The sequence below is a fragment of the Andrena cerasifolii genome, chromosome 4 (genome assembly GCF_050908995.1).
Source record: "Andrena cerasifolii isolate SP2316 chromosome 4, iyAndCera1_principal, whole genome shotgun sequence".
NCBI classification, from domain to species: domain Eukaryota; kingdom Metazoa; phylum Arthropoda; class Insecta; order Hymenoptera; family Andrenidae; genus Andrena; species Andrena cerasifolii.
In genome coordinates, this window is record NC_135121.1 from 20,745,313 (window position 1) to 20,759,067 (window position 13,755).

At 47.0% G+C, this 13,755-nt stretch overlaps 1 protein-coding gene across 6 annotated transcripts in view; it reads left to right on the forward strand.

Annotated features, from left to right (window-relative positions):
- The window catches only part of Tara (SERTA domain-containing protein 2 taranis), a 250,490-nt gene that overhangs the window by 199,344 nt on the left and 37,391 nt on the right, over positions 1–13,755 (forward strand). The window contains exon 1 of one of the 6 annotated variants that reach the window (XM_076811141.1): positions 1,535–1,933. The exons of the other annotated variants lie outside the window; for them this stretch is intronic. Coding sequence (XP_076667256.1) covers positions 1,913–1,933 — 21 coding nt within the window. The 5' untranslated portion in view covers positions 1,535–1,912. Of the gene's footprint in view, positions 1–1,534; positions 1,934–13,755 lie in introns of those variants that run through there. 6 annotated transcript variants of the gene reach the window in all.

A 13,755-nucleotide genomic window follows, 5' to 3' on the forward strand; every position in this document is an offset into this window, starting at 1 on the left:
TCGAATGGTCCGAGGTCATTTTTAATTTTTTCGGCGGCTCAAATTTTTCAGCGCTCCGTCAATCTATTCTTGCCGTAACTTTCATCGAGCGGGGCCCCGGCCATCGCACACTTTCCCCCGCAAAACAATTTTTTCTCGTCGGTCAACGGAAATGTGGTTTCGCGTTTAGAGTGCCTTTATGGAATTGAAGGTCGTCTTTGTGGAGTTGGAAGTAATTTCGAAATGTCAGGCGAATGGAATACTATAGGAGCGTGGCATTTTTGCAAACACAAAGGACTAATAATATTTAGAAATTTTAAACATTTTAATGCCCTACGTTTTCCCTTTTGGTGAAGATCTGAGAACACGTGGGGTTCTCCCACCGCTGATCCTTTTTCTTCTCCACTGAGCTGGTTCCCGGCCGGGCGATCATTTTTGCGATTCTTTAGTGTCATGCGCCCACCATAAATCAGCGTGCAAATCATTTTACACAAAACTATATCGATTACATTTTGACGTCGCGCGTTTAAACAATGGATTTCCTTTCTACGGGCCACCTGAATGGCATAAACAATCCGAGGATATTCAATATTAATTATACAATTAATTTACGTGGCGTGAATAGAACGCGCTGCTTTTCCGCGGACCGACGAAAATCCCCTCGCTGATTCCGCGCGCCGACAATATGCTATTCGCTTTTCGGCGGTTCAATGGCTTTTAAAAATAATTTATTAAATTCGAAGACCAATCGACCGACGCGTAGTAAATCATCGATACGCGGAACTGTTTTAATTTTCCCACCGTCACCCGCCCCGATAGATATAACGAAACAATTTAGAGCTAACGCCCTAATAGATTCGCTTCACTGGTGGCGGCGCGGCCCATTGAAAAAAAATTATTCGATCAACCATCCAAATCATTGGGCGCGATTCCCAATGAATTAAATACACAAAGTCTATACGTTACATTGGCCAGCGCGGGCAACCGGTAGCGTATAAAAATAAATTCCGAAACTTTCTTCGGGGAACATTAAAGGTACCCGCCACGCTCCCGTTATTACAATTTTATAGGCCACAGGATGGCCGGGACCCTGTAATTTAAGTTCATTCGGGCAGACTTTCTTTCATGAAAATTAGGAAATATCGACGCGTATATATTTCTATATAGTAATCGAGCTAAACGTATAACGCGGACGTAACGTGCGCGTTACATAACGGTCAGTGGGAACAACAAATTTCGAAATTCCCTACGGAATATCATACTCGCGTTAAATCACCGAAGTTGATGTTAAGTTCCACGCGAATTGTGCGCGTGTAACGCGTATTTCGATTTCTTTGTACCAGGGAAAAGGTAAGTTTTCTGTGCCGAGGTTCGTAAGCAGCGGGGCTCGAAGATAGAACGTAGCAGGATGGTGGGAGGGCCCGGTGTGGCGCAGAGACGGCACTGCTGTGCCGTGCCGTCGTGCTAGAGTGCAGGTGGGCCGAGGTCCAACGGAAACGGCCGAGCTTGCGTTCGGGGGAAAACCGAGCGGCGGCACTCGGCGAGTACTGTTGTCAGAGTATTCAGTAATGCTTTGCATGGCCAGCCAGTCGCTAGTAGGCTCGTCGGTGAGAGTCGTGTCGTTCACTCGAAGTGATCGTGTGGTGTTGCTACTCGACGAGCCAGCCAGGAGAGGCGGTACACTGAAACGCACGCGAGTCATAAAGCGACGAATGTATCCGTAGACGTGAAAGTGTTGGTATTAATTCGTGAGACTGTGAAAAGGAGTAGGACGAACATAGAGCGTATATACACGTATAAGTGGAGCGAACGCCGACGGTGGAGCTTCGATTTCACGTACTGTTTCTTCACTGAAAACACAAAACCATCGGGCCACACTGTGTATGGTACACGAGCGATCCAAGATGCTGTCGTCAGTGCCAGCGAAATAATAATGTGGTGCGACGTTGGTCAGGTGAGTGAAGTGCTACGTCAAGTCTTCTTTCAAAATTCTCTTTATTTTCTTTTTCTTTCTCTCTCCTGTACCGCACACCCCTCCCTGGAGAATTATCGTGCTCGGTCTGTGCTCTCCCGATTCTAACCTTTCTGTACGCGGCCAGGCCAAGAAAGTCGTTACGTGACGAACAGCGACATACGACAGAGGCGGCAGTGTGTCGTTCTCCGGGTGAAGAAAATTCATAGCCCGTTCGTTCGTCCAGTTCGGTGCCACCCTGTCTTTGTGGTGAACTTTATTCCCCGATTTCGCCCACTGTTTTTCCCCCGTGTTACCCTCGGATCCCGTGCGTGCACGCGTCAAGTGCTTCGAGTGTGTGTTATCCCCTTTGTCGCGTCCAAGGATACCTCGGACACGATCGTTGCTTTCGCCCGAAGGAAACAATTCTCATCCGCGAGAACGACGAGACCGAGACTCGCGGTTCCAAGTTATCTCTTTTCTCGTAACCGCCTTCAAAGGCTGGCTCGCACGAACGGCAGAGAGGATCACGGGACATTGAAATTTTCCGCTACCTTTCTCCGTACGTCGACCAATTCTATGGCCAATGAATTCTATCCATCCTCGTTCCATCGTTTGCCAAACTGTCTCTATCCGTTGGTGCGTCGGCCCCTCGACCTATCGTCGGAAAGTGCCTCGACCGAATGGAGCCAAAAAAAAAAAACTCGTAAACACGAGCTCGTTGCTTTCTCGACTATTGCTCGGATAGGCTGTGATAGGTTCCACGGTGGTTGGTGATGGTGGTGGTGGTGGTGGTGGTGGTTGGTGTTGCCTCGTTAAATCCGCCTGGAAACGAACGGTGGTAAACGGCGTTATGTACGTGTAGATGAAACTTGCGCGGGGTTTCACGTTGCCAACGGTGTTTCCAGTTGCCGGTTAGAAAACGAGACGTGGACGGGTGCATATCGACGTCGTCGTCGTCGTGGCGAAGTGTCAGATTTGACGCGTGGTAACCTCGTGTTCAGTAGTTTGAATTCGAAGCGATCCCGCGTTTCCTTGGGCTTGGGGACAAGCGGCGGCGGGCGGGGGCGGCTGTGAGGGCGGCAGGGGGAGGGGGAGGAGGTAGGACGGTGGCCGCGCGGCTGGGCGGTGGAGTTTCAGGAGCAGGAGGGGCCGAGCGGGGTGCAATCGAGGTGGCTGTGGTAACGACGGTGGGTCGTGGGTCGCCGGTCGGGGGGAGAGAGAGAGAGAGCGAGAGAGAAACGACGGTGTCGTGGAAGGAACGAGACAAGGAAGGAGAGTCGGTATATGCGACACGTAGGATAGAGAGAAACAGCGCGAGAAGGAGGGGAGGCGAGTGAGAAAGAGAGCACGAGCGTGGAACGATAGAGAGAGATAGAGAACGGTGACCGGAGGCTCCGTAGCTGCCTCTTCTTGGCCAGCGCTGTGGAGGAAACCTAGCGTCGCCTCAGCGCTCAGGGGAGCGAGGGGAAGAGGGCAGGGGGCTCGCTAAGTGGAGGGGTGGGGGGCACGGTTATGACCAACCATCAAGGGGGCAGCGTCGTCATGGTTACCGCGGCGACAACAACCCGACTGTTCTAAGGGATGTTTTTAAAAGCATATATTTGCGTTCGGTCTCCTTTTTCTTACTGTTGATCGCGTGGACGCGATAGGAACGATCTTTTTCCTCGTTTTTCCTCTAGTCCAAATTGCAGCGTTCGATGGCCTGGCTCGTAGGTCGAGTCCACGCTGTCTCCTGGCTATAGGAAATTCGTGTACGGAATTCCGTGATCGCAGGGCATTCATGGAATTCCTGAAATTTGTACCACTGATTCTCCAGACTTTCCCCCTCGATACTGTTCCTTGGCGGTGGTTCTGTGTTAGATTCTAAAACGGTGGATTTTCTGCTCGTCGCCGAACGTCAGGCGTGAGCTCGAAATGTTCGTGAGACCGAAATGCCGACGTATCGGGTCGTCGGAAAAGCCTGAGAATTTACGTCAGAGCCAGCGGAGCGAACAATGTCCGAGCTCGACGAATCTGAGGTTAGAGTATTCTTCGTTCGTGCGTTCTAGGCGACGACACGAAGCGCGTGACGAGTCTGAGCAATTTCTCACGTGTACCGCAGTGTACTTTTAGACTTCCCCGCGATATAAGTATGCGGTTTTTTCGGGTCGCGTTTATTGTCAGAGGCAATCTTTGACGCTTTGCGATCGGATGTTTGTTCCCTGGAAACTCGGTAGTTTATTCGTAGCGGAGGCCTAAGCGAACTCTTGTCTAACGTGGGATAATTTCTTATTACTTTTCGCTCTGTGCTCGATAAGAAATAGGTGGCGGTAATGCGTTGCGAGCGAAGGAAGCCAGTTCGAACGCGTCCGACGGACAACTGCCGCGGACGAACCAATCGCATTCTGTCGCTCCTTTTTATTTGATTATTGCGAATTTTTGTGTTCTCCGAGTTCATCATTAATTTCTACGAAGTTCAGTTGCTCGCAGAACGAGGTGGAAGCACGTTTGATAATGACAGATACCGCTTGCTGCCCGTTATGTAAGCGGTGTATATTCATCCGATACGGTCGGACCGATCGATTGGCTAACACAGGCGCGTAATCGTATTGACTAGGATGGCCGAAAGATCGGTGATTTTTTAAACAAGTAAATGCATTTGCGCGCGTAAATTTTATTAAAATTCCGTCCTGCGACAAATTAAAGTGGTGAGAGTCCAAGATTCTAGGGAATGTAGGGCGGAAATTTTAGTTCCATGAAGTATGTTAGAAGTTGTACAGTTTACTATATTTTAGTATCTACGTATTATTACTCTACTGTGATCTACGTTTTACATAGAATTTGAATTTAGCTAAGAATTAATTTGAACCTTGTAGTTGTATAAAGCTCGCAGGTTGAAATCGCCATTCTACCCACTTGCTTTGGGAATAAATTGGCAACCATTTAGTTCGACGGAACAGGGAATTCGAATCATTAGTATTTAGCTAAAAAATACGAAGGATACCATCGACATAAACGACACAGAGTATTGCGACAAGTAGAGGACTTAGCGCCAGTGATTTGCACAAAAGGTTCAACCCCTCGAATGGCAATTTTGTGGGGAACCACAAGGAAATTATTACCGGCCCGAAGAATTATTGCGAGACTGTAAACTAGGGCCTGGCGACTATAGCGTACAGGTCTACTGTATGCTACAAACACCTCACTATATTCTTTCTCATAATAAACCATAATACCATAATTTATGGTACTCTAAACACCCTCATAACCTCGGAGTCTACCAAAGTATACCCCCTCGAAGCTTTGTTAGTTTTCTTCTCTACTTCCCCATTAGCTCACCACCCCATTCATCTTCCCCATATGAAACGCAACCTAACACAAAGAGGATGAAGATAACACAAACAAACTGATTCTCAATACCTTTACATCTCTTACATAAAACTTCTGAACCTCCCGATGCGTTACAAGTTTCCAGCGCAATGAAACACCCGCATACTCCCGATTGCACTATCTCCCCGTATCGGTACATTGATTCAAGCTGATAGGAAAATAGCAAGATCGATTGAAACTCAGCCACTACATCAGCGCGTCTAACCATAACAATTGCAAACATTCGGTTACAGATTCCACGAAGATACACCAGACGTAGTCTGTACACCTAGCACGCTTCTTGAATCATTCTTTCACTCAGAACCACCCCCATCCGAGCTATTCCACGACAAAACGAATAGGTGAAAAATTTAGTTTCACCGATTCTCTTCAAAATTACAGCATTTATCGATAACTTTGCAAAAACAAAGTATACTGAATTTCAACGGCCTATAAACTGTAATATCTCGGTGATTTTTAAAGATAATGCCATCGTCTTGGGTTCATTTTAAAGCTGAAGGAATGCTTTCTCAAACCGTATATAGAATATTTTGTTTATTGTTAATAAACTTAACAGTAATCGATGTCAAAGTTTCAAATCTCGATTTGACGTCGTTCCCTCCCACGATCCAGCTTGAAAAAAATACCAATTGATTCGTTAAGTCTTCAACTAATAAATGCCTTTTTCAAAAAAGTGCAGAGATTTTGGGAACAGTTAAGAAAAAAATAAAACTTACGATAGTGCACACCGCTTGGAACTGCACGGATCCGCACGCACGCGTAGGAAAGTATTTCTGTACGATGGGTTAAAACAAATTTTTCTTTCACTGTTTTCGGTATTCTCGAGAAAAATAGGAATATCTGCTACCTACTATTGCTAATATTTTATATGGTGAGCAGATATTCCTCCTATTTTTCTCGAGAATACCGAAAACACTGAAAGAAAAATTTGTTTTAATTCATCGTACATAAATACTTTCCTACGCGAGGCTATTGTTTTGAAAACGCGTGCGTGCGGACTGACCATGAAATACGTGCAGTTCCAAGCGGTGACCACTATCGTAAGTTTTATTTTTTTCTTAACTGTTCTCAAAAACTCTCCACTTTTTGAAAAAGGCTCTTATTAGTTGAAGACTTAACGAATCGACTGGTATTTTTTTCAAGCTGGACCGGGGGTGGGAACGACGTCAAATCGAGATTTGAAACTTTCACATCGATTGATCGAATTGACCGAGATTTACAGTTTAAATGATGACGCGTCAGCCGATTTTGTTTAAATTTTCGAAACATTAACATTAAATATTTCGAAAACTATTTGACATAGGCCGTTGAAATTCAGTATACTTTGTTTCTGCAAAGTTATCGACAAATGCTGTAATTTTGAAGAGAATAGATCATCCAGGTAACACAGGTCCATGAGTTCCTCCATCCTGGACACGGGGGTCGAAGTGTTTCTCGATCGAGGAGGTGGAGGAGGTTGCTCGACGGGGCCAGGGCGAAGAACTGGTCGCGATGACCGAGCGGCGTGTGCCGCGAGTACACGGGGGCCGACACAAAGCGAGTCCAAGTCCTCCTCCCCCGTTGCCCTCCTTCCTTCCTCGCCGATCCTCCGCCTCCTCCGCCTCTCGCGGTCGTCCTCCCGTGGCGCATCGAGCCGCTCACCCGCCATCACGGGCCATTAACGAGAGAGTTATCGAGGCGCGATCTGTCAATAGGCTTCTCCCATTCATAAATTCGCCCGCCGTGTGCGGCCGCATAGTTTTGCCGCGAAAACCACGTGGCGGCGGCGGTGGCGCGCGACGTCCTCTCCTCTCCGCCGTTGCACCGCAACGAGCCGCGCCGAGGCTCTGCTACGTGATTTACGGGCCGCGTCCCCGTTTTAAATGCATGCAGAGCACCCAGCCAGCCGGTGCCGTCGTCTGCACACGTATGGTCCCTTTCCCGCGCGATTCCTCCACCTCCATCCGCCGCCTGGGTCCTGGCCGTGTGCGTGCTCACGTGTATTTCGTGAGCACATGGACCCTCGACCGGGCGTGGGAGTCGAACGCCTCCAGAGACACCGCGCGCTTTCGTTAACTATTCGCTCTCGTTTCGACCAATGGGGAGTAGGAGGCCTACAAGCGGAAGCTTGGCGAGAAGCCGGCTACTGGGGTGTTGGTTCTGCGACACCTCGATGCGTTCCTGGATTTTGGTGACGCTTGAAAGCTCCTGGGGTGGCTCCTATACGTGACATTTTGGGTTCAGCCGTTGGGGATTGGGGAATGGTCTTTGGGACGATGTTCACCGATACCGATAGTCGACCACGAGTATAGACAAGTTATTAGATTCGTACATTCATTTTACGCAGTCGATTACAAACGACAAAGTGCAACGCCCCGCGCGTGCGATGTAGGTCAACCGTATTTTTTTTATCACAACCTGGCCCACTGATTACGATATAACACGCTGTTGGGGGTATTAGCCTGTTGTTTTCCGATATGTAAAATTCGCCAGCTCGCGTGTCCACGCGTAGATACGACCTACGCCACTGTTTGGCGCTCGCTGATAACATCGGTGAATCACGAATTACGAATGTTGCTGCGTCGCGTCTGGCATCTCCCACTGGTTGTCCCCCTTCGGTGCAAAGACACCAGCCGATGCACGTGGTGTGCGGTCGTACACGCGCGCATGCAACCTCGCATTGCACTCCGCACCGCGATTTGTTTACGTTACCTCCGAGCTGCACCGATTGAAAAATTCGCGGGCGCCGCGTGCATCGCCGGTAGGTAATTCGCGCATCTGCTCCACCGTGACGCTTTACACATGCTTCGCTGGCATTTTTTTTTCTTTTTTAACCTCCTCGGGCTTTAACGGTTCGGATTGCAAGTCGAGGGATTCTGGCGGGAAAGTGGATGAAAGTTTCGAGTACTGGATTGTGTGTTTTGAATGCGAAGCGGAGGTGTGAGGCAACTTGATCTACTTGTGAATAGATAGTGCGTGGTTGGACTCTTCGTTACGCTATACTTTTTCTAAATTTATTCTCACGTCTCTCGTTCACTGACGAGTCTTCTAATTCCTCTGCTCCATCCCCGAGCATTGTAAACTGAAGTATATGGTTGTCGTACATGAGCAACAGATAGGCCAGTGATTTATGGAAGAAATTAGATCAAGTGAACACCTACTTATAAACTACATAAAGGAAGCGAATCTTCAATTGTAACTACGATCAAATAGTTACAATTTAATAACTATGGAATTGTTTCGCACAATTGCAATTGCAATGTCATTGGGCTGCAAAATTTCAATTACAATTGCAATGTAATTACTCTCCAATGTAGTTATCCTGCACAATTATAATGTAATTGAACTGCACACTTACAATGTAATTGTAATTGTGGCCAACGAAATTAACGATTACAGAAAGTAATCTGTAATTGAATTACACAATTACATTTCAATCGTAATTTGTAATTTGTAATTAGATTACATTTTGCCCAAGTCTGGTGTCGGAGACGTTGGAGGATTCCATCCACGTGCCATTAACTGTACGCGCCGGTTGGTCGCGGCTATCATCGCTATTTGCGAAAAGTAACCGTCGCTAACGTAACGAGAGAATAAGCGCAGGTGTCCCCTTTGCGTATATGCAGGGAATCGGTCACACCGCGCGAGTGTAGGACGTATCGATAACCGTCATTCTATTCTGGGACGCGTCAGAGCGAGATTCCCCTTGCGGTAGGTTAAGGTTGCACACGAGAAAACCGTACCAAGAAGCCTCACCGCCCTCTCCGTCCCCTCGTTCTGGGGTGTTGACGCTTTTGCAAGGACAAATCGCATGCCCACCACGTTCGGGGTACTTTGTAATTGCGAGGAGAGTAGAGCGAGGAGGATCAGTCTTCGAAGTGGAAGTTCCTGAGAGACTTTCACGTGTACGTGAATTTGAGAGATACTATTGTTTAGGAATTACTAGATTATTCCGTTCATCTCAAGAATCGAATATGAATGCGGTACAAAATTGAGAACAGTTAGGCTTAGAGGCGTGTAAAAAGTCCCAAAGAAGCAACTTGATCGCTGTAGCAAGTAAATGTAGCTTTGACAACTTTGGATTGATAGAACAGTAGTCAGTAAACGAGGGGTGCAAGTCTTTCTTCTTCTTCTGACATAAGATTCCAAGCTCTCGTCTCTCTTCCGAATGAAAGTAAAGAGGGAGGGAGAAATCCATGGCAGGTTAACGACTAACGAATCATATCCGTTCCCTTTTTGGGTGCATAGATGCCCCTGCCGGTATAATGAAACAGGAATAATGGCACCTGACCCCGGTGGCCGCCTCGTTGCGGTCTCCTCATCTTCGTTGTATAGCTACAGCCGGAGCAGGTGTTTGCCTCCATGACACTCGACCCTTGTTTCGCCGTCGCTAGAAGTCTCCGGCGACCACGTTTCTACCGAATGCACCTCTACCCCGCTGCTGCACGGCCTTGAACCTTTAATCCCCCGCGTAACCCTGCGGTCGGCTCGCTCCTTTCTGCCCGCACCAGGGCCACCGGTGTTATACTGCACTTTTACGAGTCCTTACGGCGGCCACCTTTGTTCGGCAACGTTCGAAATTATATCAGCGGGCCGTGGGCGCGCTTATTGTCTCCCGGATGAATGAAACTCTGCCAGCGTTCGGCGATCTTGCGCTCGCGAGCGTTTAATGCCCCCCTCCGCGTTCTTTCGGTTTGCTCAACTTTCCTAAACTTTGCTCTCCTTCGACGGGGGACGACAGAAGTCGCTGTGTTACGACGTAGGGATATGGTACTCGATGTGATTAGGGGAGGAATATTTTGCTGCGAAGGGGTTTTTATTGAATACTTATTTGGAAAGCACAAGTGGGTGATCTACTTTTTTGTTTAATAGATACATGCGTTTAGCACAGTCTCGTCAGTTCACGGAAGTACCACCCTCTAGAAAAACGTAGAGGTCGTGCAGTATATTTGGAATACCAGTTTGTTTAAGACGAATAAAAAATTACGGCTGCGGGTTGGAACAAATAAAGCTGCATAATATCATAGGGGAAACTAATATACTTTTATATTTCAAACTCTCAGTAATAATAAAAAAGAAAAAGTAACTGAAACGTTGGCCTATATGAAAAATGATAGTAAGTATCGATTTCGTTAAGGTGCAGGTAATTTGGAATACCGGTACTGCAATTTACCTTCGCTTTATAAACTTCAAAAACCATGTAGATAATAAAATTATTTGCTTTTATGATTTAATCAGGCTAAAAAAATCACAATATAGGAAGAATCCTAGGTAAATACCTATAAATAAACAGCGCTGGTCGAAACCGACGCGGCGGTAGCTGTTACGCGTGAAACAACAGCATCGCCAACTTTTGGAATATTCCAAATTACACGGCATTGAAACCTAAAATTTCATGTCAAAGTTTGTATTCTCGAAATTATCCCAAAACTGACACGGAACCATAGAAGGAACATGCAAATGAGTAGATTAAATGTTTAACTCTAAAGTCTTGACATCTTTTAAACATAATTAGAACGATCGAATACTTGCTGAAAAAGAGTTCAATGAGAGTTGATCCAAAAATGTCATTCGTTAACAGGTCATTAGCCCCTATTATCTACGGTGTTACAAATTAAATAGCGTTAGTAGTTTATTAGATACTTCGGTGTTCCAAATTACCAACGGTATTCCAAATATGCCGCACTTCCTCTATCTACAAATTATTCTTGCATACCACGTTAATCAGAATTTTCAAGAAACCGTGTAGTCTGTCGTCATAAGGAGGCGTTTCTCCGCCACGTCTTCACCAAGCCCATAGGCTGCAACTAGAAGAACTCACCTGCCCCTACATCTCAATTCCTCCATCGACACTTTCACCATAACTTACAGTACCCCGACCACCCCAACCACCTTCCAAAGAACTTTCCCAATATCTTACAAACAGTTTCCCTATTCCCTACATGAATCCCCATTAACCTAACGCGTCTCATAGTCTCCGGCACAATTATCCCTCCCCCTCACTCTGCTTCCTCCACTCACAGGGCACAATCTCATCCCATATACATCCTGTCTCGCCAAACGATCGAAACCGATCCCCCTGCGCACGAAGTACTCCGTTTAACGAACCGTACCTGCCCGGTGACATTGGCAGTCGCGGGACTGTCTACGAAACGATTCGGTGGACAGTTCGCAGGGCTCGGCGGTGCCAAACGGGTTCTCCGGCGGCCTTATCGGCGACGGTCCAGCCTCGAACGGGGCCCCGTACACCTGCGATCACGCCAGCACGATAGCGCCGCGGTCGTGGCTGTGTGTGCACGCTCGCGGAGTCTGGCGTGCAGTCCGCGAAGCAACGCAACAGAGGAAGCAACAGCTGACACGATATCGACGTGAACGAGGACAGTTTATGTACTTTCTACGTTCTGGTGCGGCGGAGGGGCGACGGCGGCGGAGGAGCACGAGGAGGATGATCCACGTGTATGCGTGAGAGGTTCTCGCGTTACAACAGCGGATCGCGTGGTGTAGCGTAAAGTACGATGTAAACACACGTGGATAGACGGGAGGGGGCGAGGGTGCGGGGAGGAATGGGAGGGTGAAGGGGGGTTGCAGAAATCGTCGGGGAGCGTGCGTCGGTGCATTGTGACTCTTCTACCACCGTCGACACCCTCCCCCCCCCCCTCCCCCGTCGCACCATCTCCTTTCCCTACCAGCCGCCTTCTATCCATCCCTTTCGACCACCCTTGTGCACTTTCGCGTCGACCAGCCGCCCGTTGCGCCCCTTCTTGCCCGTCGCGCGATACACGCGCTTTGTGCCCGTCGTTTTGCTTCCGTTCCGCGGCTCAGTCGTTTGCTGTCAGCCTTTTGGCGAGCTCCCTCGTCGTCCGACGGCACGCGTCTCGCCAATCGGAGGTAGGCTTCCGAGAACAGCTTTGCGATTTCGAAGGATTTTAATGAGGGACGTTCAAGTTCCGGTGTTGTTCAACCTTTGGATCAAGGAGCACGATGAAACTTTTATGTACTTTGGTTAAGCGTCATGAATGGAGTATCACGATGTTACGCGCTCCGAAGCTATCGTGCGTCATAACGCGTAGCTGTTGAGTACTTGGATTAATGGTTCGAAGCGAAACGATTAGGGATCGAGTAGGTACAGCAGTCTCGCGCATCGATCCCCGAAAATTCTTCACCTCCTACCGACTCACGGATCCAGCCCAATATCCGGAAGCCCCGTGAAAATCGCCGACTTCGCGTTTCGAGATCGAAAGCCAAGCCTACCTCTCCGACTGGAGCTTGCCAGGGTCTCGTGGTAAGATCGCGCGCAGGTAGTTTCTTCTGTACGGGACATTCCACGCGAACTCGGACAGATTTCGGAATAAGTTTGCGGAGATTGCTGAAATTTCAATATGTTGTAGTCTTTAGTGATATTTAAACGTACCTCAAAGGATTTTTCGAAATTTTGAAAAATGTCGATTTTACAGCTGTTTCAAGTTAAGTGCTAACTTTTTTTCAATACATTATAGCTATGGAAGTAGTAAACGGATGGAGATGAGCTTTATGGTGCTTATAGAAAAAACATTGAAGTTTTAAGAAAAAATTATTTTAAGTTTAAAAAAAAAAATGAATTTGTCTTGACAGTCGCTTTTATATTGGGTAATCAAATATATAGCATTCCATTTAAAAAACTAAAAGTCACCCTCCTTTCAAGGAAAATATTGCGAACACCAAAAATTCAGATACCGTATTATGTTGGATATAAAAAACAGTAAGAGTTTTTCTCCTTCAGTTTCTTTCAAATACTTACCAATTTCGAGAATCCTGAATAAGAATATCAGGTATAGCCGCTTGGCCGCTGGGCGACGCAGCTTCAACTTTCGGCAATTTTTACAGGGCCAATTTTAAAATGTCCATATTTTTGAAAATTTGTCCACCAAGGGGAAGGATAGAACTATATTCTCCTTTTTCAGACTTTTAAAATCGCGCCCGATGTTAAAAACCTGCATTTGTTTAAAATAATTGCACACAAGTGGTTAAATTTTTTTTTTAAACTGAAATAATTTTTTTTTAAAACTTCAATGTCTTCTCTATAAGCACCGTAAAGCTCATCTCCATCCGTTTACTACTTCCATAGCTATAATGTATTGAAAAAAGTTAGCACTTAACTTGAAACAGCTGTAAAATCGACATTTTCGAAAATTTTGAGAAATCCTTTGAGGTACGTTTAGATATCACTAAAGGCTACAACATATTGAAATTTCAGCAATCTACGAAAACTTACACCGAAATCTATCCGAGTTCGCGTGGAATGTCCCATACACAGAAACTTCGAAAGTGTGCGGGTCCCGTGCACACACGTCACACACGTGAACGAACAGAGGCTGTGTACGAGAGGCTGTCCTGTGAATGAAGTCTATTTGCGTGCGACAATAACAGGTGACACACGACGGCTGTTTACCTTCCCTATCGGCAAAAAGCCGGACAAGCGTGGAAAGCGACCCCGC